The sequence below is a fragment of the Gilbertella persicaria genome (genome assembly GCF_025201335.1).
Source record: "Gilbertella persicaria strain CBS 190.32 chromosome Unknown B0P05scaffold_2, whole genome shotgun sequence".
In the NCBI taxonomy this organism is placed as follows: Eukaryota; Fungi; Mucoromycota; class Mucoromycetes; order Mucorales; family Choanephoraceae; genus Gilbertella; species Gilbertella persicaria.
The window spans coordinates 101,165-122,282 of record NW_026251963.1 but is presented as its reverse complement, the minus strand read 5'-3'; the positions used below and the strand labels follow the sequence as shown (position 1 = coordinate 122,282).

The 21,118-nt window shown below is 37.0% G+C and overlaps 8 protein-coding genes across 8 annotated transcripts; 2 read left to right on the top strand and 6 right to left on the bottom strand.

Annotated features, from left to right (window-relative positions):
* Positions 1-21: 21 nt before the first annotated feature.
* Positions 22-1,094, bottom strand: B0P05DRAFT_633527 (40S ribosomal protein S3; the record flags this gene model as incomplete). The annotated part of the gene is made up of 4 exons (XM_051583522.1): positions 1,011-1,094; positions 704-810; positions 443-652; positions 22-391 (listed from the first exon to the last, which is right to left on the bottom strand). Exons 1-4 carry the CDS (start codon positions 1,038-1,040, stop codon positions 22-24), a joined length of 717 nt encoding a protein of 238 aa, XP_051439267.1. The 5' UTR covers positions 1,041-1,094.
* A 2,411-nt stretch (positions 1,095-3,505) lies between these two features.
* On the bottom strand, positions 3,506-4,188 carry B0P05DRAFT_567820 (uncharacterized protein; the record flags this gene model as incomplete). Its single annotated transcript, XM_051581158.1, has 2 exons — positions 3,506-3,782; positions 3,833-4,188. 2 exons carry the CDS (start codon positions 4,186-4,188, stop codon positions 3,506-3,508), a joined length of 633 nt encoding a protein of 210 aa, XP_051439266.1.
* A 745-nt stretch (positions 4,189-4,933) lies between these two features.
* Positions 4,934-8,783, top strand: B0P05DRAFT_483030 (uncharacterized protein). The gene is made up of 3 exons (XM_051575226.1): positions 4,934-5,417; positions 5,468-8,516; positions 8,562-8,783. The coding sequence occupies exons 1-3, from the start codon at positions 4,972-4,974 to the stop codon at positions 8,562-8,564; spliced, it is 3,498 nt and encodes a 1,165-aa protein (XP_051439265.1). The 5' UTR covers positions 4,934-4,971; the 3' UTR covers positions 8,565-8,783.
* A 241-nt stretch (positions 8,784-9,024) lies between these two features.
* Positions 9,025-10,586, top strand: B0P05DRAFT_522244 (uncharacterized protein). The gene is made up of 6 exons (XM_051575944.1): positions 9,025-9,142; positions 9,197-9,265; positions 9,319-9,414; positions 9,468-9,481; positions 9,538-10,250; positions 10,296-10,586. Exons 1-6 carry the CDS (start codon positions 9,072-9,074, stop codon positions 10,545-10,547), a joined length of 1,215 nt encoding a protein of 404 aa, XP_051439264.1. The 5' UTR covers positions 9,025-9,071; the 3' UTR covers positions 10,548-10,586.
* Positions 10,587-12,432, bottom strand: B0P05DRAFT_522241 (magnesium transporter NIPA-domain-containing protein). Its single transcript, XM_051575943.1, has 6 exons — positions 12,300-12,432; positions 12,174-12,239; positions 12,058-12,123; positions 11,920-12,010; positions 11,695-11,858; positions 10,587-11,640 (listed from the first exon to the last, which is right to left on the bottom strand). The coding sequence occupies exons 1-6, from the start codon at positions 12,400-12,402 to the stop codon at positions 10,604-10,606; spliced, it is 1,527 nt and encodes a 508-aa protein (XP_051439263.1). The 5' UTR covers positions 12,403-12,432; the 3' UTR covers positions 10,587-10,603.
* Positions 12,433-13,942: 1,510 nt separating this feature from the next.
* On the bottom strand, positions 13,943-14,709 carry B0P05DRAFT_92919 (uncharacterized protein). Its single transcript, XM_051583901.1, has one exon. The coding sequence runs from the start codon at positions 14,537-14,539 to the stop codon at positions 14,156-14,158; it is 384 nt and encodes a 127-aa protein (XP_051439262.1). The 5' UTR covers positions 14,540-14,709; the 3' UTR covers positions 13,943-14,155.
* On the bottom strand, positions 14,516-17,238 carry B0P05DRAFT_92939 (uncharacterized protein). Its single transcript, XM_051583902.1, has 5 exons — positions 15,575-17,238; positions 15,247-15,527; positions 14,950-15,198; positions 14,706-14,902; positions 14,516-14,639 (listed from the first exon to the last, which is right to left on the bottom strand). The coding sequence occupies exons 1-5, from the start codon at positions 17,063-17,065 to the stop codon at positions 14,566-14,568; spliced, it is 2,292 nt and encodes a 763-aa protein (XP_051439261.1). The 5' UTR covers positions 17,066-17,238; the 3' UTR covers positions 14,516-14,565.
* Positions 17,239-17,279: 41 nt separating this feature from the next.
* B0P05DRAFT_613094 (chitin synthase 2) lies at positions 17,280-20,065 on the bottom strand (the record flags this gene model as incomplete). Its single annotated transcript, XM_051583401.1, has 9 exons — positions 17,280-17,561; positions 17,609-18,038; positions 18,084-18,146; positions 18,183-18,349; positions 18,398-18,717; positions 18,765-19,221; positions 19,270-19,518; positions 19,568-19,761; positions 19,798-20,065. The coding sequence occupies 9 exons, from the start codon at positions 20,063-20,065 to the stop codon at positions 17,280-17,282; spliced, it is 2,430 nt and encodes an 809-aa protein (XP_051439260.1).
* Positions 20,066-21,118: the final 1,053 nt, after the last annotated feature.

Here is a 21,118-nt window from a genome sequence, read left to right as displayed (position 1 = left end):
TTTTTTCTTTTATTTAGAAATTTAAGCTTCAGTAGGTTCAGCAGCAGCAGCAGCAGGTCTGAAGTCTTGAGCAGAGGGTTCGAGGATAGGAGTTTCATCCTTGGGTTCAAGAATGGTAACAATATCAGGAAGAGTTTGTTTGGGACCGTTACGACCAGTGGGGTCGCTGTCCAACATGATCTTGACCTTGATACCCAAGACACCTTGACGCAAGTCAACGTGACGGACAGCAGTGGTAATGAATTCACGAGCAGGGTTACCAGAGTGGATCATGAAACCATCAGCGAACTTCATGGCCTTGGCACGGGCAGCACGGACCTTACCAGAGACAACAACTTCACAACCCTTAGCACCGGATTCCATCACGAAACGGACAACACCGTAACAGGCACTAATGGAGTGTTATGACACCATATTTACTCTCTCTCTCTTAACTACTTACCGACGGACAGCCAAACCGTTGAGAAGCTTGAACTTGACAGACTCACATTGAGCAATGGCACAGAGACCACGGTTTTGGACACGTTCGGCGTAAAGTTCGACAGCGTTTTCGGGGAACTTGAAACGCTTTTGAACAAGAGTTGTCAACTCACGAATACGACGGCCCTTTTCACCAAGAACTTTTTGAGTTTGAGTGGCACGAATGATGATTCTATATTAAAGGCATCAGTCTATATATCTTTTCTTTCGCTTGACAACTTACTCGGTACGGGCAGGAGTGACACGGACCTCAACACCAGCATAACCATCTTCAGCAAGTTCGCGAGTGAAGAATTCGTTGAGTTCAGCGTAGAAGACACCGTCAGCGACCTAACAAAATGTTAGTTTCTGTTTCTTTTTGTTGTCATTGATGAATCACTTACGAACTATAATCCATAATGTATATTAAAAAGAGGAAGAAAAGTTAGTAAGAAATATGTCCACTCTATATCAATCGATGCATGTATATCCTCTCTCTCATCATCCATCCTTATTCTCCCTCTTTTCGCAACATCCATCCATGATCATACCTTTCTCTTCTTGGAAATTTGGGCAGCCATGATTATGAAAAGAGGAGGATCAATCAATGGGCCTCACCAGCCTATCTCATACGCATTGCGCACATTCACCACATCACTCACATACATTGAGGCTGCATTAAGCCTCTACAGCTTACAACAAATCCGGCCCGGATATCGGACTTAAAAATAGACATGTACCAACAAAAACATGCAGAAGTTCTTTTAGGAATTAGATATATATTGGATTAATTCAAACGTTGCAGAGGTCTGTTTCTGCTTGTTGCTTATCAAGTAGTTTTTGGTGTTTACAGATTGCCACTTTGTTGTTGAAGGGCAAAGTGTCAACAATTATTCCAACAAGCTTTCATTGTCACTGATACTAAACATTAGAATGCTGCTTATGCTTTATTGCTTTATTTTATCCAGGTCTTTACGATTGTGTGAAGACCTGCGTAATCCAGAGCCACCAGACATACCTTTATTTTGTTTTGATGGAATGAAGCATGTCTAATAAATAGTTATGATTCTGAATATTTTCTTGAACTAGTTGTTTTTGCATTGGGTATTACCATTTTCGAACACTTTTTCTTGTCTCTTGTCTCTCAAATGTAATGGATCACTTACATTACAGGAATATGAAACAAATACACAATCAACAGAAGATTCATATGTCAAGCAGTTACATATTAGCTACAAAAGTTTCATTCGTATGTTTTCTGTCTCTTTGAACTTTTGAAGCATTGCGTGAATATAGGTCCATGTTCAAACGAAAATCCACAAAGTGCCGGACAGAGTGAATGACTGGAAGACACTCCATCCACTCCAAAAAGCAACCACTTTTGTATGAGCATACAATCTTTTAAAGAAGAAGAAAAGATCGAGAACGTTTTATGAATAAGAAAAGTAAAAAAAAAAGTCTCAACTGGCCATTTTATAACAATAAGAAGGTTTGTTTATCACACAAAGAAACCAGTAATTTATCAAGTAGATCTAAAGATAAGTGATTTACCTGTATAAATATAACAAAATAAAATGAAAAGAATAGGGATACTTTAAAACTAATAGCAGCTATACACTCAAAACCTATACGTTTATGCTTCTTTTTGAAGCTGGAGTGGACGGAACCAGAAATACTGTAGAAAAACGTGGGCAATTTAAGGTACATTATCTAACGTAGTACATAAACATATGATGTATATTTCGTCATTCCAGAACAAAGGGTAAATAGAAATATGTGTTCATTTTAGCTAACACTGCATTATATACTTGTTGAAATGAAGTCTAAATTTTGTAATTCCTGTGAATGTGCATGTCGACTCCAATCTATGTTGCTATTATTCTACCATTCCAACACTCTTTCTCTTCTCAAGTGCTTTGTGCTGTTCTTGCTGCTATTATAGGCTCAAATTTGTTCAAAATTAACAAGGTATGAAGAACAAGGCGCTTGTGAAGACTTGGTAATTTAGTCAATCCAATTAGAGAAAACATATCAGGTAATGCATCTTTTGCTTGCCAAAGCTCAACTACTAGGTCCAAAAGCTCAGGGCTGTACGATTTGTATTATGGACCTCTAACTTTTGTCTGGGTTTTCTTTTTGGGCTTAACTTTGCTATTTTCGGTTTTAGCGCTAACATGTATTAAGTTCATTGGCTCATTGTGTTGCCTTAAGTCAGCCAACAGTTCTCTCTTTTTTTTTTGGATGAATTCATGATACCCCAATATTCATAGGTTTGTACTTAAGTATATCATTATTCATATTAAAGTAATGCATGTATTCGTTTGGAACATCATTAGTAGTCATTTCTAAAATAAAAAGATACACAAATACAAATGATTATCCACAAAATAAATAAAAATCCGCAGAGTTGAAGGCAAAGTCCAAAACATTACCATTTTTTTTTATTGAGGGGTTTTTTATCTTTTTTCTTTTAGGAAAGAACATCAAGAAATCTAAACAGATAATCGATTTCTGATTTAAAAAAAAGAAAAAGAAAAAAAAAGGTTGAATACATCATGAACTTCTGTAAAAAAAAAAGCCAGTAAAAAATAAAATAAAAAAAAACAAAAAAACTGCCAAAAAATCAGAAGAACAATGATAATCCAATTGAAAAAAAAGAAAAAAAATAAAGAGAGGAAAATAAAGGGGGAAGGGAAAATTTCGGATAAAAAGAGGAGGGAGGATAAAGGAAAAATTAATAAAAAAAAGAAAATATACAAAAAAGAAAAAAAAAGTAATTACAAACAAAAGCAAAATAATATGATACAAAATGAAAAAAAGAATTAATGAAAAAATAAAATGTAAAAAATAAAGCAAACCACAAGCAAGAAATCTTTTTTTCGTTTTGCGCCATTGAATCTATAAAGCGTATTGAGGAGAGATTGAGAGATAGAGAGAGAGAGAGAGAGGAGAGAGGAGAGAGGAGAGGAGAGAGGAGGAAGGTCAACTGCTTTGTCGTATTTTTTGTGTTTTTTTTTTTGTATTTTTTTTTCTTTGTAAAACGCCTTTAGGATTCAATCTTGAGCATGGAACGAAGACCTCGTTGGATTTCAGAAAGAGCCAAGTTGGTTTGTTCAAGTTCATAAGCAGTAGCGACCTTTTGAGGAGTGTTAATCAGGTTCATGAGATCCATAGATTGTTGATGAAAAGTGGGATTTACAGGATGATAAAGAGGTTGGTGATAGTTGATAGGGGAACCACGAGCATTGAAAGCAGGGATAGGAAGTGCGCTGGGAGCAGGAGCATTATTGAAAGTAGGGCCAGCGTAGACTTGGTCAACCAAACTAAATGAACTTTGTTAGTCAATTAATTTTTATTAATTAACCTTATTTACCTTTTGTATTCAAAAGAATGGCGCTTGTTATTGTTGTTACTTCTTCTGTTGCTTGGCTTGGGGGACATGTCATCTTCAGAAGAAGAGGAAGAGGTATCATCCTCGCTAGCACTGGAAGAGGTAGTCTTACTTGAGCGGCGCTTGGATTGATTGTTGTTGTTGTTGTTGTTGCTATGCTTGTTATGGTGCTGGGTTGCCTGCAACTTGGGATTCTTTTTGGATGAATGGTGTTGTTGGTTCTTCTTGTTGTTTGTAATAGGCTTCAATGACGTAACATGAGGATTGGCATTGCTTGGGTTATGATGATGATGCTTGTTATTGTTGAAATTTTTTACAGAAACGGTACGAGTAGACATGTTGAAAGATAAAAAGGATTTTTTTTTATAGGGATATGTAAAAATGAATATATTTTTTTTATGTTTTTTTATGTTTTTTTTAAGAAATATATGTTTTTTTAAGAGTAATATAGAAAGGGGGAAGAGGGTAATTTCGTGAAATAGAAGGGTTTCAAGGTTTTTTTTTGCGTATTTTTTTAATTATGAATGTTATAAAGAAGAAGAGAAAAAAAAAAAAAAGACGAAAAATGGAATAGGGCTATTTTATAGTGCAGAAAAAAATGAGCGTAGAAACATTATTATAAACAGATCTAAAGATTTCATTGGTGTTTGGATTAGAAACATGAGCTTGGGTTATTTATAAAAAATTTTTTGGTCAAAGGTCAGCCGAGTAAAAATGAAGCATGACCATATTTAGTGAAACGATGTGTTTGATTGGACTAATTTTTCTCCTTTAGGGAAGCTGATTTTCAATTCAAAATCGACGATGGACTTCCAAGCCTCCCTTTGTTTTCCAAGGTCATGCCTTGAAAGTAGATCTATTGACTTGTTACATTTCCAGACAGATTTGGTAAAAGTTTTTAAAGGAGAGTGAAAAATAAGTTGGAGTACCGCACGTCTAAGGTGTAACAAGAGAGGTATGACACTCAAGTAGCAGTGTACGTGCGTGCGTGTATATAGTCTTTAGGATGGTGTACAATCAAAACTAAAAAATTATTAATTTATATTTATTGATTATTATAAATTCCCTCATATTTTTCTTCCTTTTTTTTCTTTTCTTTTTTTCTTCCCCTGAATACTGTCATGTCTAGATTACCGACGGTTGGCCTTGCTATCAGCCATACAACTCTTCCAACACCAACAAGAAAGTTATCCAGAAAATCTTCTCTGGACCTGAGAAAGAGAAAGACGATATCAGAAGATGTTCCACCTGTACCTAGAACATCCAAATCAACAACGAAAGCACGATCACGCTCTTTTATAGGCGGTGACGTTCCTCATCCCTCACAAAGCACTTTTACAATGCCAAACACACCTAGAAGTTCTATCACCACTTCCCCTAAGCCTACAGGCAATCGATCATCCTACCACAGTCGATTCCCTGCTATAGGTGATCGTGTCGCTGTTGACTCTATGAATATTATTGGTACCTTAAAATTCTTGGGTGAAGCAGAATTCAAGGAGGGTTACTGGGCCGGTATTCAACTGGATATACTTGGCTCTGGTAAAAATGACGGATCCGTTAAAGGGTATGTCGTGTCTGTTTACAAACAAAACAACAAAGAGTAACATTTTTTAGCATACGATATTTTTCTTGTCCTCCTCAAACAGGTCTTTTTGTATTAGCTTCCAAAATAACTCCTCTGGACTCTGACTCCGATTCCGTCAGATCACTCTCTCCGCCTATGCAATCACCACTTCAAAATAGTAATAGTACCAACAAGCTTTCTTTGATCACAAATGGTTCCAAGGCTGCTCGTTATGTAGGAATGACTGCTAATCAACTATCTCAACAACAACAACAACAACAACAACAACAACCTAGTAAAAGAAAGACTCGTACTCCTTCATTATCTATGCGTTCTTCTACTTCTTCTCTTCAAACACCTTTGACTTCTCCGGTTTCCGGTAATCCCAGTAGTACTCGCAACAGCTTCCGTAGATCGCAACCCATGGTTCAATCTCCGACACCAACGCACTATAACCGTGGTATCCCTTCTCCTGCCATGACACCCACAAGCCATAGTGTTCAAGATAATCCTGACGAATATTACCATCTCATGTCTTCCTCTTCAACAGACGATATGCTCATTACTGAAACACCCATTCCTGATAACATTGCTTTATCCAAGTCATTGACAACCAATGAACATCCACAAGAGGATACTACCACTTCATCAGAATCACCTCACCAAAGACTCGAGCGCGTGTTGGGTGAAGCCATTGCTCAGGCACCTGATGAAACTGTCATGCGTCTACAACAATTGCAACTCCGAGTAGAAGTACTTGAAGCAGAAAATAAGTTTCTTAAATTAGAAAACACACAAAATAAAACGGCTGAGCAAATCCTTGAACGTTCTCTCGTCTTGAACAAGAAGGGTAGTAACGATGAAGAACTCTTTACTCTGGAAGGACACAAAGCCATTGTAGAAGAAATCAAGGAGAAGCATGCAGCTGAAATCAAGACACTTTCAACTCAACAACAAGAGACAGCGCAAGCCATCCAACGTCTAGAAACGCGAGTCCAGGAACTAGAAGCAGAACAACAACAGCTGATTACAGAAAGAGACAAGTCTTTGTTTGATATCAGCACCGTTCGTAAAGAAAAATCTGTGGTTGAACATCGTGTTCATGAACTTGAGAGCAAAGTGGCTGAAGCAGAGGCTGCTACGGCTGCTGCCCAAGCAGGTGAAAAGCTCTTGTTGGAAAAGACCAAGACACTTCAACAACAGTTGTCTGCTGCTGCTTCTGCTGCAAATGATTATAATCCTCAACATTACTTCCAGCCAGGTTCTTCTGATAACCAAGACTTTATGGAACGTCAAATGAAGCTTGAGATGGAGATGGAAGAAGTACATGAAAAAATGAGTTCATTGCGTGATGCTGCTCGTGCTAAAGATATGTTCTTGACTGCCCTGACAGAACAAGTCGAACAACACCGCAATGCGGTTGAAGAAAAAGAAAGAGAACTTCGTAGAGTCAAGGCTGATGCTGAACGCCATATTCGTGAAAAGGAACGATTGCTAGAAGAACTCAAGGATGTCGAAACCAAATGGCTTGCTCATCAAGACTGTGCTTCTAAAGAAGCATTTGATAAAATCAAGAAAGAGTTGACTACTGTCAAAGAAAGCTATGCTAAAGAACATACTTTGGTCAAGGAACTCGAGAAGACAGTGGATGAACTCAAGCTTGCTGGTATGGAAAGTATCGAGCTTTATGAAAGTTCTGTTGAAATGAACCGTGTCGATCGTGAAGCCATCAATGCTAGCTTAGCTGATGAACGTCGTAAAGTAGCATCTTTGGAGCTTGAGCGTGAAGATTTGCGTAAAGCTGGTTTAGATGCCATTGAAGCCTATGAATCTACGATTGAAGAGATGAAGAAAGAGCGTGCCTTACAATTGGAAGAACACAACATGCGTCGTGAGGCTATGCAAGCTACAATTGATACCTTGAAGCAAGAGATTGATCAGTTGATGAAGAATGTCGAATCTGAAGAAAAGCATAACATTGTCAAAGATGTTTGGGAGAATGAGCGTAAACGATTGATGGAGCAAATTGAGACGCTTGAGCGTGAAAAAGCCAGTCATGAAGCATTCAAGACAGAAGCTGAAGCATGGAAAGAACAGACAAAGGAAACCGAGAAGCTCATCAAGGAAAAGATCAAGCTAGAAGAACAATTGGGTCGCTTACAAGCTGACTTTGATGATCAATTAGCTGCCCGTACCAAGTACTTGGATGAAATTCGTGCTGCTGTTGAAAGCCAAAAGAAGACAGAAGGTGAACTTAGACGCTTGACTGAAGCAAAAGAGAAACTTGAGCGAGAATTGGCTGATAAATCAACAACCAAGTCGACTGGTGTGAATGAAAAGCAATATCAATTAGAAGTCGAAACTTTTCAAAGCGAGATTGAAAAGTTGAAAGCACACAATGCCTTGTTATTAAAGCAAAAAGAACAATCAGACCAAAGTCAACAAGATGTTGCACAATACCAACAATTGATTGCTTCCCTCAAATCTGAAAACAAGAAATCTGCTGCAGAGTATACCAAACTTGAAGAATCACACAAGCAAACTGAGATGGAATTACTCAAGTTGATGGAAGAAGTTGAAAAATTGCATCAGCAAGCTAGCCAAGATGATTCTACCAAGCTTATCTTGAAGGACGAAAACCTTAGTGAAGATGACAAGTTGGCTCAAATCTTGCAACAACAACAAAAGAAGCTTGAGCAACTTTCCATTCAACACGCTACTGAATTAAGAAAAGCTAAAGAAAATGGTGAAAACATTGAAAAAGAATCCAAGCGTCAGGTCACTATGCTTAACCGTGACATTTCAGAACTTGAAAGCTTAATTGAAAGTAAGATTTTCAAAGAAGCTGACTTGGAAGAGGCACTCGAAAAGGAACGTAAGCAAGTTAAGAAATTGATGCAAGAATTACAAGATTTGAAGGAAGATAACAAGTTGCGTGAAAGTTCTTCCTCTTCTACATTCAGAAAAGAACAAAGCAGAAAGGAGGAACAAAAAAATCATGAAGAATCAAGTTTGTATTGCGAAATCTGTGAAGTACCAGGACATGATTTAATTAGCTGTAAAGCAGTTTCAATCTCAAAAGACGAACTAGAAAGATCTGTAAGTAATAATTTGCCTTGATTCATAAGACTAAACCATTCTCAGTAGTAACACTTTACAAACAAATGTCCTGATCAAAATTTTGCCTTGTTAATCTAACACCTACATATTTCCTTTTTTTTTTGATACCATTTTTGTATATTTGTTTATTCCCTTCTTTTAACAACATTTTCTCCTTATTATACATATACAACTTGTTCATGCGCGCCTACTTATATATATATATATATATACTATATACATAGTATTTATTCCTTTACTTTTATGTTCTATTTCGTTTATTTTGCTTGTATATACATATATATATATACATACATACATATATATATACACACATACATATATATATAAAATATACTAATGTTGTCGACAAATGATGGTTACAAGACTTTTATTGCATATGCGATTGATTGGTTAGAATATACCGTCCTTTCTTGTAACTCAGTTTCTTTAATTAGATTTTGAGCAGGAGGAGGGAAAAAAAAAGTACCTGAAATTAGTGCATCTTGTCTTCTTTTTCTTCCTTATATTTTATAATTCGTATAGCTTATTAGTATGTGTGATTTGAGTGACCCTCGTATTCTTGAAACATATACTGCCATCACAGAAGAAGGCACAACCAACTGGTAGATCTCAAAACGAGATGATGAGTATAGACTAACAGATGTGTATGCTCTTAGGCTTATTCTCGGCTATAATGATACAAGAGACGTCATTTCTTTATATTCACAAGGCACAGGTGGCCTAAGGTACTCTCAATTGACACTCAAATTAATTTGAAAATTAACCTCCAATGGGATAGTGAATTTCGTGATCATTTAAGTGACGAAGTACTTTATGGTTTTGTTAGAGTAGATGATCGTTTTATTTTGATAACTTGGGTATCAGAACAAGTCAGGTAAGAAACGCACACATAATATAAAAACAAAAAGCTAATATTTGTTTTGATAGTGGTGTTCGTCGAGGTAAACAATGAAGCATATAGTTAAAGTGTATATATTGACAACTGATTTAAAAATAGCTAGAGCACTTGTACACAGTAGATCTGTTGCTTCACTTTTAAAACTTCATAATGCTCAAATAACAGCATCCACATTGAATGACTTGAGCGATGCTAACATCCGTACTCGACTTAAATTGGGTGATGGTCAATTGAGTTCAAGAAAGTCCTCTTCTAGTCTTTCACAAAAGAGAGCTTCTCGTAGCTTACAATCGCCTTCAAGTCCTGTACCACCACCTATTCAACAACCTCAACAAAAGGAAGATGAATTTGTAGAAGCAAATGAAACTCTCACTCCTTCTACTCCAGTCGTGGCTAATCAACTTGTACAAGAACCTCGTGAAAACGATGCTAGTTTAGAACTACAACAGCAAAAAGAACAACAAGAACAAGCAGAAAAGGAAAGATTATTAGCCAAACAACAACAACAACAAGAAGAGCAGGAGAAGAAAAGACAAGAACAGGAAAGACAAACTGCTTTGTTTAAGCAAAAAGAACAAGAACGCCAAGCTGCCCTTGCTGCAGCAGCAGCAGAAAAGGAAGCAAAGAGAGTTGCTGCAGAAAAGGAAGCTGCTGCAAAGCGTTCAGAGGAAGAGAGAAAGCTGAAGGAAAAGATGGAAGCAGAGCGTTTAGCTGAAGAAAAGAAGGCTTTGCAAAGAAAATTGTTGGAAGCCGAAAAGAACAAGGATATCATTCTTTCAGGCTTTGTCTCGGTGCAACCTAGCACAAGCCCTGTAAGTAACATATAAAACGAGGCTCCTATGACTAACCTGGTATAGTTCTGGAGACGTAGATACTTTGTTATTAAAGGAAAGAGTATGGCTCTCTATAGAGATGAACTAAACCCCAATCCTGTCACCGTGCTTGATCTCTCAAGTGTTGTCAGATTAAACAATGTCAATGTGGATATCGAGACATTCGTTCCCAATGCATTTGTATTAGAAACAAAGCAGAATGGCTCATACCAGCTATTTGCTGATGATAAGAAAGAATTGGAGACTATCTTAACAGCTCTCCAAACTGTTATTTAATGCTATAATACTTATTTATATACATAAAGAACCACCACCTCTTTTTATTACTGTTACTAAATCAATCGTTCTCTGTCTTCTGTATCGCCATCATTAACTTGCATTCGATAGCTTGTGATAGGATCCAATTGATCTTGTACGCGATGGCCTGTTGAAGATGGCACTGGAGTGACTAACTCTTCTGAAATAGTCGTGGGCGATGAATGAAGTTCATCTACAACTGCAGTGTTTGGCACATTGACGGTGATATCGTGTGTAGGTTGATTTCTCCATTTTAGCTCACGGTTATATCCTTCTTCTCCAACAGCTGTATTGCCTATGGATATAGTGTTCGAATGTGGGCGAGATTTTGTCTTTGGGATGGTAGTGATTGGAGTTGATCGTTCTCGATGTCTTACAATGATAGATTGACTTTTCTTTGTAGTACTAGCATATCGACCAATACCTGTAAATGGTGCAGGAAACAAATCTGCAGCACCGGGATCGTGTGCACCATGTTGTTCTTCTGTAGCATCTGTATTTTCAAACATCTTGAATAAGCTATGTCTGCGTTTTGTGGGTGTCTGTTGCTCCTCATCCACAAGAATCTTTTCATCATCAACCTTCACTTCTTTTGTATCGACCTTCTCAGGTTCGGGCTGACTCTTTGAGTTATGTAAGAGTGCCACACCAGAACAAATGCTAAAGAATCCAATGACGCATGTCACAATATCGACAGCAGAAGCATCAAAACCTTGATAGAGCACGATAGAGCTGACAATGGTCATAGTGGTAAATATCACGTAATAGGTTGGTGTAACAAGTGCGGTGTTGAACAAGTTGAGTGCTTTGTTGAGATAAACAATTTCAACGATCAGAGTGACAACGACAATGCCTAATACAATATATATAAACCAATTGGTAAATTGGTTATCTTGAGATATTGAATGAACAATAGCAGCACCAAGACCTTGAGTAAAGACGACAGAGATTGAGCCGATCAATGAACACACAGTGATGTAAATTAACATGTTCTTCTTGCCCCATTTAGGTCCACAGTAAAAGACAAGGACGAGTGAAATGGCAACTGCAATGCCAGCATAAATTAAGAAGCCTAGAGAACTGTTAGTCTTGGTCGTCTATAACTTGAGGGATAATTAATGCATACCAATGGAAAGTACGAGATGCTTGAATGCCTCAATAGATGTATCTGCTGAACTTTGTTCAGGTGCATGCAGCACAATTACTATTGCGCCTAAAATGCATTGAAAACAGCCTATTTTTCCTTGGAAACTTAGACGTTCTTTTAGAAATATGGATGAGAGCACTGCACTATCAAATAAGAAAAGGATGGTTAATATGGACAAAAAAAAAAACCAAGGAAAGTGATTACCTAATAACGACACTGAGAGCACCTAATGGTGTAACCAAAATGGCTTGGGTAAAGGCATAGGCAATAAAATTACAGAGTTCTCCAACAATCACTAATACAAGTTAAAACTAGGCTTGTCATTAATATGGTAGATCTTACTCATAATCATCCCAGTCCACCACATGGCATTCTTTAGGTATGTGTACCCTTCTCCAGCAACACCGCCTAAATAAATTATTTATAGCTTATGCATATATTTACATATATTTATTTACCAGATTTTTCAATAGACTGTAATAGACCTTTTTTCTTAAATACAAAACTACTTCCAATAAAAAGACCTATTGTCTGTCGTTTTAATTAAGTGTTCATTTCGATATCAATTCGGATTTCGACTGTACCACTTGCAATAGCTAAAGACACGCCGATGCCTTTGTAAAGGCCAGCTTGGGCTCCCGTTGTGTCTGTGGCAAATGGATTTGTTGTTCCATTTGTTGAGCTCATACTAATATAAAAGAGAATGCAAAAAAAAAAGAGAAAAGGAAAGAAATAAATATAAAGAAAATACTTGGCTAGCAATGCCCGCCCTTTTGATATGTTGCGCTAAAAAAAAAAGACTAATTTGCCTTATGTGGCTGATTGTTTTGATCGTCATTTTGTTCGGTATATCAAATGTAATTAGCATAAGCCAAAGCTTATATTTAAAGAAATCAGCATAATATTTCAGCAGGAAGCAACCTGTTTGCTATGATGCTTATTTTATATTACCACATGATATGGCTGTTTCTTGCTACAAGTAAAGCACAACATTTTCTTTTGTCTGATTTGCAAATATGAGTATCCAACAGTTCTAATCTTCTTTGCAAAATAGAAAGCAATCAAAAAATTGCTCGTTGTGACAGATATCGTTAAATAATAAGGCATACACGATAAAAAAAAATAGACTGATTCTTTTTTTTATTCCCTTCTTTTCTTTGATTTGTGTTCTTTGAAGCATCATCGTGCTGATATAACTCGAACGAAATTCATTTGTACAGAACAAATTCAAAAGCTCATTTCAAATGTAATTTATTCAAGAAGCCTTCTCGTCTCCTTGCAACCAAAAGACAAGAAACTATGAATATTCTAGATGTAGGTTATTTAAAACCTAAGGGTATTATTGGCTTGAAAAGTGTCTAAATGACTTGAAGAAGCGAAGTAAAGGGGGTAACAACTCGAATCACAAAGACTACTATCATGTTTTAAAAAGACAATCTTTTTTACTTCAATTAGGAACATTCTTTCAAATAAAGGGGCATTTTTGCTCAACTTAACAGTAAACAGTACTTGCGAACGAGAGTTGATGCAAATAAATTTTCTCTTGTATTCATGGCTATGCTAATGACATTGGCAAATTCAAGTTTGTCGTTATCCCAACAATTCCTTTACACTTGATGCTTATTCTTTCTTAGGTATCTTTATTCTATAATTCTTCAAAATACAAACTCAAGCCTGTAATTACATGTAATTTAGGCTTGCGAGTTAAATTGCAATTACGTTTCTTTTCCAAATCGCAACATTTTAGCAGCTTTAGTATATGGCTGAGTGCTATCTATTGTGTTTATTTACGCATGATTATTCACAAATCATATCTAAATTAGAGCCACATTATGCTCATCGTCTGATTCTGATTCGTCTTCATCACCCAAGTAAGATTGGCTGAATTGAAATTGCATAAATCCACCCATTCCTTCTGCTTCCTCTTCATTGTCGTCGTCAAATAAATCATCAATAGTTGCTCCTCGCTTCATTTGAGGTCTATGTGGTGATACTGTCGCTGTAGAAGCCTGACTACTTGCAGTAAGAAAAGGATTGTTATTATCTTGCTGACTGCTGATAGGACTATCGTTTAATACATCATCGAAAAAGATGCCTGAAGACTGCCTGGATTTGAGACTAAATTCATCGTCTTTTGCTTTTTCTTGATCAAAAATATCTTGTAAACGCATTGTCAGGTTTCTACCAAGACCAGGCATTGAGCGGTCAATGCGATCTCTTTCACGTCTGGCTGCTGTGCGAGGTGTATATGGAGTTTTGGATGTTGGCTCGTCTGGGAGATTGAAATCCTCTATAATTCCGCCTTCTGGTTCTTCGAGACGATGCGGTGTACGGTCCATCATGATCTTTCTATAACGCACAGGTGTAATCTCGGGTGTCTTCGGTACTTGGACTTGATCACTATTTCTATTTGTTCTGGTAGAAGGTGACTATAAAACCATTAGTATTTGATATTTGATATCCATAGGCTCCTTACAGGACATGTCTCTGCAAAATCAGCAAAAAGATTGGTACCAAGATATCTATTCATGGAAGTACGAGGTGTCGTTTCTTCTGTATTTGGTATATTATTGTTTCTTCTTAAAATGACAGTGCCTGTAGTTTCCTGTTGTGAAGAGAGCATAGATGGCTCCATTTTCTTTTTCTTTTGTCGCTCGGTTGCTTGTGCACTTGAAGTGAAGCTACCAGTTCGTTTCATTGTGGGCCTACCATTCAATGCAGATCGATTGACTTTAGCTATAGCTGCCTGAGCAGCTTCGCCACGAATGGTTTCAGTAGGTGTAGTGACATTAGGCTTAACGTCTACAGTTCGCTTTAGGAACATGTCTAGTGTATTGCTATTTGTCTTTTTTATCTTGATAGGAGCGAATGTCTTGGAAGTTGACCTTTGAGGGCTTGACAACAAGGAGTTCTTATGGACAGAGCTGGAAGAAGAAGAGGTATCTGATTAACGTTAGAGAATACTACTAATATCAAATCTTTCTTTTTACCTGATATGTTTCTTTTTTGCTGTCGAATAGGTTTGTTCCTTGGAGAAACATGAAGGCTGTTTGATGCCGATTTAAAGCTTGGTACATCCAGATTTGTCACATCATCTTCTAGATCAGAAGAGCTTGAAGAGGAAGCCATTTCATCTGTACCAGACAGTTCCTTGAACTTTTGGATCAAATGAGGTAAAGCTTGAAATCTGTGTACAAAAGTGTCAGATCAAAATAAGGTTGTTTATTCCTGTACCTTTTTGCCAATACTTCCATAAAAGCATGATCGCTCAAATCACAAAGATCTCTTCTTTTGGTTGCTTGTGGGCCTTCTTCGGAATCTAATTCGCTTAAGAAATTGCCGAGGTCATGCATAGTTAGAGTGACCACCACTTTTTGAAAGAAATCCTCGGCTAACAAAGCTGGGTCTCGCTTAGTACTGTTTGCTGGTGCTTTGGACACGAGTCTGCATATAAAGCAATAAAGAATGACTTGTACTTGGGCCCTAACAAGGTTGTTGAGTAACATAAATGCAAGATACACATTTGCTTACTCTCTTGTCTTCACAGCAAGGCTGCTTAGTTTCTCAAATCTGGGATTAGAATGAGACCTTGATTTGATTTCTTGCCACCATTCATATTGATAAGTTTGTTCAAGTGTTGCATTCTGTATGTCTTTGATTTGAGGTATGATACTGTTTTTGTATTTTGCTTCTAAATCTTCTAACGTAATTGTATGATTAAACAATATACGTATAATGTCTTCCTTTATACAACTACGACTCAAACTGGTTATCCATTTCTTGATAGTAATGATTATGTTATCCATAGTGTTCTATGTAAGCAAATTAGTTCTAATGAGTTCATTCTACCGGGCTTTACCTTTTGTGTATATACAGCTTCAAAGTATAAGTCTTTGAGTGCTTTTTCAAGCATATTTACATTCGTAGGCAATGGTGCTCTTTTTTTCTCTACCACCTGTTCTTTTTTAGACAATGGCATAGGCTCTTGCTTTTGTTCTATGCTCATCTTAGGTTGATCAGATAGAGCCAATTGTCTGACAAAATCAGGAATTTTTTTGATTTTGTATGAAACATTCTCTTCAGTCAACAATTCCTTTGGTAGTTCAAGAGGCAGAGAATCGTCTACCATACGGCAAGTGCCAATAGGGTAGTGCTCTACGATACTCGGTTTATTGTTTAATGTACGAGGTACATGTTGAATATTCAAGAATCGAAGAGAAGCTGTTGTTGGGGAAAGTGCTTCAATAAGCACTTTTTTGTTCTGAACATACTGTTCAAATCCCTCCATTGGCACCAATTCAGCAATAAGAATCGACTGCTTTTTGAATAATTCACTTATACAATCCTTAAAAGCACGAGACGTATGAGGAGCATCATGGACTAGCGTATAGTCTGATCGTTGTGAAGCCAACCAAGAGCAAGAAAATTGGCTGACATGGATCATTTGAAGGACACGAATTTCAGCTACAAACGCTAGATCAGTGGGTGTATTTTTGCGCAATGAAGGATAGAGTGCAAAGTTAACAAACTTTTTCCCAAACAATGTCTTGAAAGAGCCTTTCCAGACAGGCAATACTGAAATTGGCTTTTGGTTAGGCAATAAGTCCTGAATGTCAGTCAAGAAGGATCGACCGTATAGATTAGAACCGCGAATAAGGAGACGAAGTGGTATGTATTTTCCACCAAAATGTTCAAAGCAAGCTGCAAATCCTTGCCGTGAAATTCGGTTTATCCACTGATCGAGTGGTTTAATGATAGGTGGTTTTTTATAAGTATCAATGATACTCAATGCAATGTTTCGTGCGTTGTAGCTTTGTAATAATGTGCTGGATAATTCAAGTCTTGTCTGATCAAAATATTGCGGTAAAGATGCAACATTCAATAGCTTGTTGTCATCTGGGTGAGGAGAGATAAAGAATTGGTTCATTTCAATCAAATTAGAAGGGCAGGCTGACATGATAAAGATGTAATTCTTTGCTGTATCTGTAGATCCCAGGTCGTTATTTTCCCACTGAAAGTCACCAATGACTTCTTTAAGTACTTGCTTGATTCGCATGATAGGTGTACCCAGTACCACTTGCTTGGGTCGAGTTTTATCTCGCTTTACATACTCTTTTTCAAGTATCTCAAAAGAGTCTGGTGTCATTGTATAAAAGTGCCGCATTGATTCTGAAGGATATCGCGTCTGTGTGCTGAATAACCGAAAACCCCATTGAATTTGTCGTTTCTGAAAGTGATAGTAAATCAAGATACGCATAATAGAAAGTTTTAGTTCGTCCAGTGAAAGTAACGAGGTCATTAAGGATTGTTCATCGATTAAGAACACGAGTTTACTTGTAGTTGCGGACATTTATGCTGAGGATATGTTGGTATGGTGGTATATAACTCTATATGAAATACGCATAAAAACAACAGAGAAAAGAAAGGGGTGTAGCCTCTTTAGGAGAAGAGCTTGAAGACAGAACGAAGAGTGAAAAAAAATGTTGTGACTTAGTTGCCTTTTATACCCGGAGTTTGAAGGATGTCTTGATGGCTTTTTGCATTGAAGTCCATCAAGTGTTTATTTATACATTAAAGCAATTTAATACAAGGTAAAGCAAGCTCCCTACAAACCGGAAAGTTGCTGTGGCTGCTACCATCCATAGTACAAATCCAGTATATGCTGATCCCACTGCACTTTCGTATTCCTCAACTGCCTGCTTCTCTGCTGTATTTGCCAAAAGAGAATGGAGTGTACCACTTGTGACAAAAGCAACAAGTATTGCATTGCATCCAATCCAAGTCAGAACCAAACGAGTTCTAAATCCTCGATAATAGTCATCTTGTTTTGTTTTAGGAGCTCGACTCTTTACAATTGTTTAGTTTTGCAATCCATGTAGTCTCCCTTTATTACCTGTCGAATAATTTCCGGTTTTAGCAGTAAACTGTCAAGTGCTTCATCATAACAACGATCAATTTGATCCATCCCATTCTCCAATTCAACTTCTACAGCTTCTATGCCTTTCTCGTTTGTCATAGCTTTGCTTGCTACACCCAGATCCATTGGTGTTGCATTGTCTCCTTTTGTTCCCCAGCTTACATCATGAATATTGCAAAATGCATACACATTCAGTATATTAACATATGTAGGCAGCAGAAACATGTACTGTAAAAAACTAGTAATCATATGCCATGGATCCATATAGAGAATACTAGCCACAATGTAGAGACCATAGGTAGCAAATATAGACACAACTACATGTCGAAACTCCATTTGACTCAGTAACAGTCCGAGGTTTCCTATAGGGCTAACAGGGTCCCAGCCAGCTGTCTCTATTCCCTTTCTGAAACTCATATAAGACATCCAGGCACCAGCAAATGATGTATACACCATAATGATTCCATAAGCAATGACTGAAATAATAAACATCCATTTTGATCTAACAAAAAAACTATTAGCTATCACATTATTTACATGCTATATTTACCCTTGTGGTCTATTGCCCATGGAACAAATGAAGGAAGCGATAAACAAGAAGATATAGAGGTACCTTGTTGTCAGAAATATACATTGCCCCCACCCATTACCAAAGGGGTCCATTTCAGGAGATGCTAATGATTTTGTTACAAAGTGAAATGTAAGATAGAAATTGGCCTAGTTCACAAGTTAATACTTTTTTTTACCTAAAAAAATCATATCTACCATGCCTAGCCAACTAAAAATCAGATTGATAAAGTTGAAAAAGAATTCAATAGATAGTGTAATCTTTCTGCCCACTGAATGGTTGGTACACCAGATCCGAGAAAAATGCCATTGAGAGTAAACAGCTGCAAAAAAACTACCGTTGAGCCATCGTCTTCGTTGTGAAATAAATTCTGGTAATTGATCTGGACAGTCTGTTTCTCCAAAGGCACTCTTTACATACTTGAGTACCCAACGCTGATGCTTCTTGGCTACCAATTCAAAGCATAGAATGCGGTCTTCAGCCAAGTACATGTTGGCTGTAAAGATGTCTGAATTGCCTGAATTATCATCATGTTTTTCGCCTAAAAATATTTCTGGAGAGGACCTACACCGTTTATATCGTTCTGTATTGCTGCATATCTGTAAGCAGAAAAAGCACCGGGCAAGACAGATATATAGCCAAACACAGACTCGAGTGGTTTGTCTAATATGTTGGACATTTTGTATTCAAAGTTTTGTGCTGCCACTAAAGGATTCAGGAGATCCATACATGCTGTTCCTTTCATGACACAAATTTCTCCACATGCTCCTCCTACATTTTCATTGGTGTCAAATGCCTTCCACAAGTGATAAATCGAAGAATTTCCAGGCCTTGTGCCTACATCTAGCAAGACACAAATATTGGGCTGAAGAATAGGTCCAAATGCATTAAAGAACCATCGATGTGAATTGATTTTTTTGGCATTTTGTTCCTTTAAACAAAACAGTACTTGGACAGGAACAATTCCCTTTTCTGCTCCCCTTATTCTCATATCTGAATCTACAGATATTTGCGTTGTATACTATTAAATGATTAATTGCGAATTTTTTTTTCGAAGAAGCTTACTTGCCTCAAATAAATGTGCTTGGACAGGCTTATCATTGACTATGTTTTTTGCTATTCCTTTTTGATAAACGCCCATTGTAGTAAGTACATCCATTACTCGTGGATCACAGTTTTTTCTGCCATCAGCTACAATACACACAACTACTTTTTTCCAGCCTTCTGTATCCCATACTTTTGATCTTGATCTTGAGCATAAATGTGCGATATTCTTCATAACACCATGCATTGTTCTACAAAACAATATTTCATCTTCCTAATAAAGAATTAAATATTAATGTTGATAGACAAGACCTATGACTTACATTGTACATTGTCATGACTATAAAAAGTTCCGTATTGCGATTCTGTAATTGAGGTCGAAGCGTATAATGGTTTGTTGCAAAATCATTGGGATCACAAGTAACAGCAGAATATCGCATCATACTAAATTCTTTTTCTTTTCGAGCACTTGCCTCCATTAATCGAGTAGGTACAGGACAGTCAAGCACAAAGTTGCCTTGAAATAAAGGTACTTTCTTTTTCTGTAGACTACATTGATTGACTGGCTTTCGATTGATATAAGGTGAAGAATAAGCACCTGGTATAATGTTATGTATCAAAGGACTTGATGTCATGGAGCCTAATCCAGGCTGATATGGTCGGCACAGATAGTTGGGTATACTTCCAGGGTCAATTGCTCTATGGAGAATATTGGCATGCGTTATAACTGCTGAATGTCGTGTTCGGCACGGCGTAAGTTTTTGTAAACTAGTTGTTGATTCTTCTGATATATCGCAATCGATACTGGTAGTAGAATGCATTGTGTAATAGAGAAAAAGAGTAGGAAAAAGGACAAGGTACAGTGATAATTCCCGATTATATATCGACATTTTTGGACTCCTTTCTCTATGCATCTATTCTGAACGAAACTAATAAATATCAGTTCAAAGAAATATCAAATAAGCTTATTGGTTAGTACCTTTGTTGCTTCTACCGATAACAGAGAGTAAAGACAAGTAGTGTATAACTTGCTAAATTACTAAGTTGAAACATCCCAAGCAAATTCAAATCTTTTGCTCTTAGTTTAACATGCCATGCGCTTGAGCAAGTAGTATGCTTGGTCACTAAAAAGAGGAATCAGTTCAGATAAACAAAAATCAGATGAACATCTTTCATTTTTCGTACTAGAGTTGAGCATCTGTATGATACAAGAATACTTGATTCATCTGATACTTAGTTCTGCTTCATTATAAAAGCTAAAAATTTCAAAGAATGCATCTGTTCCCCTTTGTTTGCTAGCCACATTATGAATTAATTTCAGTAGACAGTTCATAGTTTCCTCAAAGCTGGTGCTCTTGCTTGAACATCATTAGCTTCCTCCAACAAAGCCTTTGTAGACCAAATTACGCTACTGCAGCCTAAGCTCATTTCAAGATTAAATTACAAAATGTATGTTATCGCACTACTTTGCTGCAAGACAAACATTAAATGCTATGCATCTTTATTTGCAATGAAAAAATCTTTGCTTGCAAAACGAGCTATAAAAACTCTATATACAGACACTGAAATCATAATAATTTGTTCTAAGAAATGAGCCTGCTTCTAAGCATTTTTAATCGAAACTGATTTAGAAGTTGAAATTAACAATCTGAAGACGCTCCATAAAAGAGAATTGAATTTTCAAGAAATCATTCGAAAGACCAGTATACATCAATAAATAATAGAGATTGGCAGATTTGTTGAAAGTGTATTTTTCTTTTTAAGATATATATGTCTGTGCACCTGTGAAACAATGAGTGTTTCGTACATTGTTTCCTATAGGGCAAAGTTGGCACTGATATTTTAAAAAGATCATCATTGCTGTACTAGAGATT

Excerpts from the sequence above, each read along its gene's own strand:
- B0P05DRAFT_92919 (XM_051583901.1), bottom strand. The coding sequence starts at position 14,539 with ATGTTCCTAAAGCGAACTGTAGACGTTAAGCCTAATGTCACTACACCT.
- B0P05DRAFT_483030 (XM_051575226.1), top strand. The coding sequence starts at position 4,972 with ATGTCTAGATTACCGACGGTTGGCCTTGCTATCAGCCATACAACTCTT. Across the intron at positions 5,418-5,467 it reads AATGACGGATCCGTTAAAGG|CATACGATATTTTTCTTGTC; the intron begins GTATGTCGTGTC and ends AACATTTTTTAG.
- B0P05DRAFT_522241 (XM_051575943.1), bottom strand. The coding sequence starts at position 12,402 with ATGAGCTCAACAAATGGAACAACAAATCCATTTGCCACAGACACAACG. Across the intron at positions 12,124-12,173 it reads ACAGTCTATTGAAAAATCTG|GCGGTGTTGCTGGAGAAGGG; the intron begins GTAAATAAATAT and ends TAATTTATTTAG. Across the intron at positions 11,859-11,919 it reads GCTCTCAGTGTCGTTATTAG|TGCAGTGCTCTCATCCATAT; the intron begins GTAATCACTTTC and ends CTTATTTGATAG.
- B0P05DRAFT_522244 (XM_051575944.1), top strand. The coding sequence starts at position 9,072 with ATGTGTGATTTGAGTGACCCTCGTATTCTTGAAACATATACTGCCATC. Across the intron at positions 9,266-9,318 it reads CAAGGCACAGGTGGCCTAAG|TGAATTTCGTGATCATTTAA; the intron begins GTACTCTCAATT and ends CCAATGGGATAG. Across the intron at positions 10,251-10,295 it reads TGCAACCTAGCACAAGCCCT|TTCTGGAGACGTAGATACTT; the intron begins GTAAGTAACATA and ends AACCTGGTATAG.
- B0P05DRAFT_92939 (XM_051583902.1), bottom strand. The coding sequence starts at position 17,065 with ATGTCCGCAACTACAAGTAAACTCGTGTTCTTAATCGATGAACAATCC. Across the intron at positions 15,528-15,574 it reads AAGCTGTATATACACAAAAG|AACACTATGGATAACATAAT; the intron begins GTAAAGCCCGGT and ends TTGCTTACATAG. Across the intron at positions 15,199-15,246 it reads CTTGCTGTGAAGACAAGAGA|GGCCCAAGTACAAGTCATTC; the intron begins GTAAGCAAATGT and ends CAACCTTGTTAG.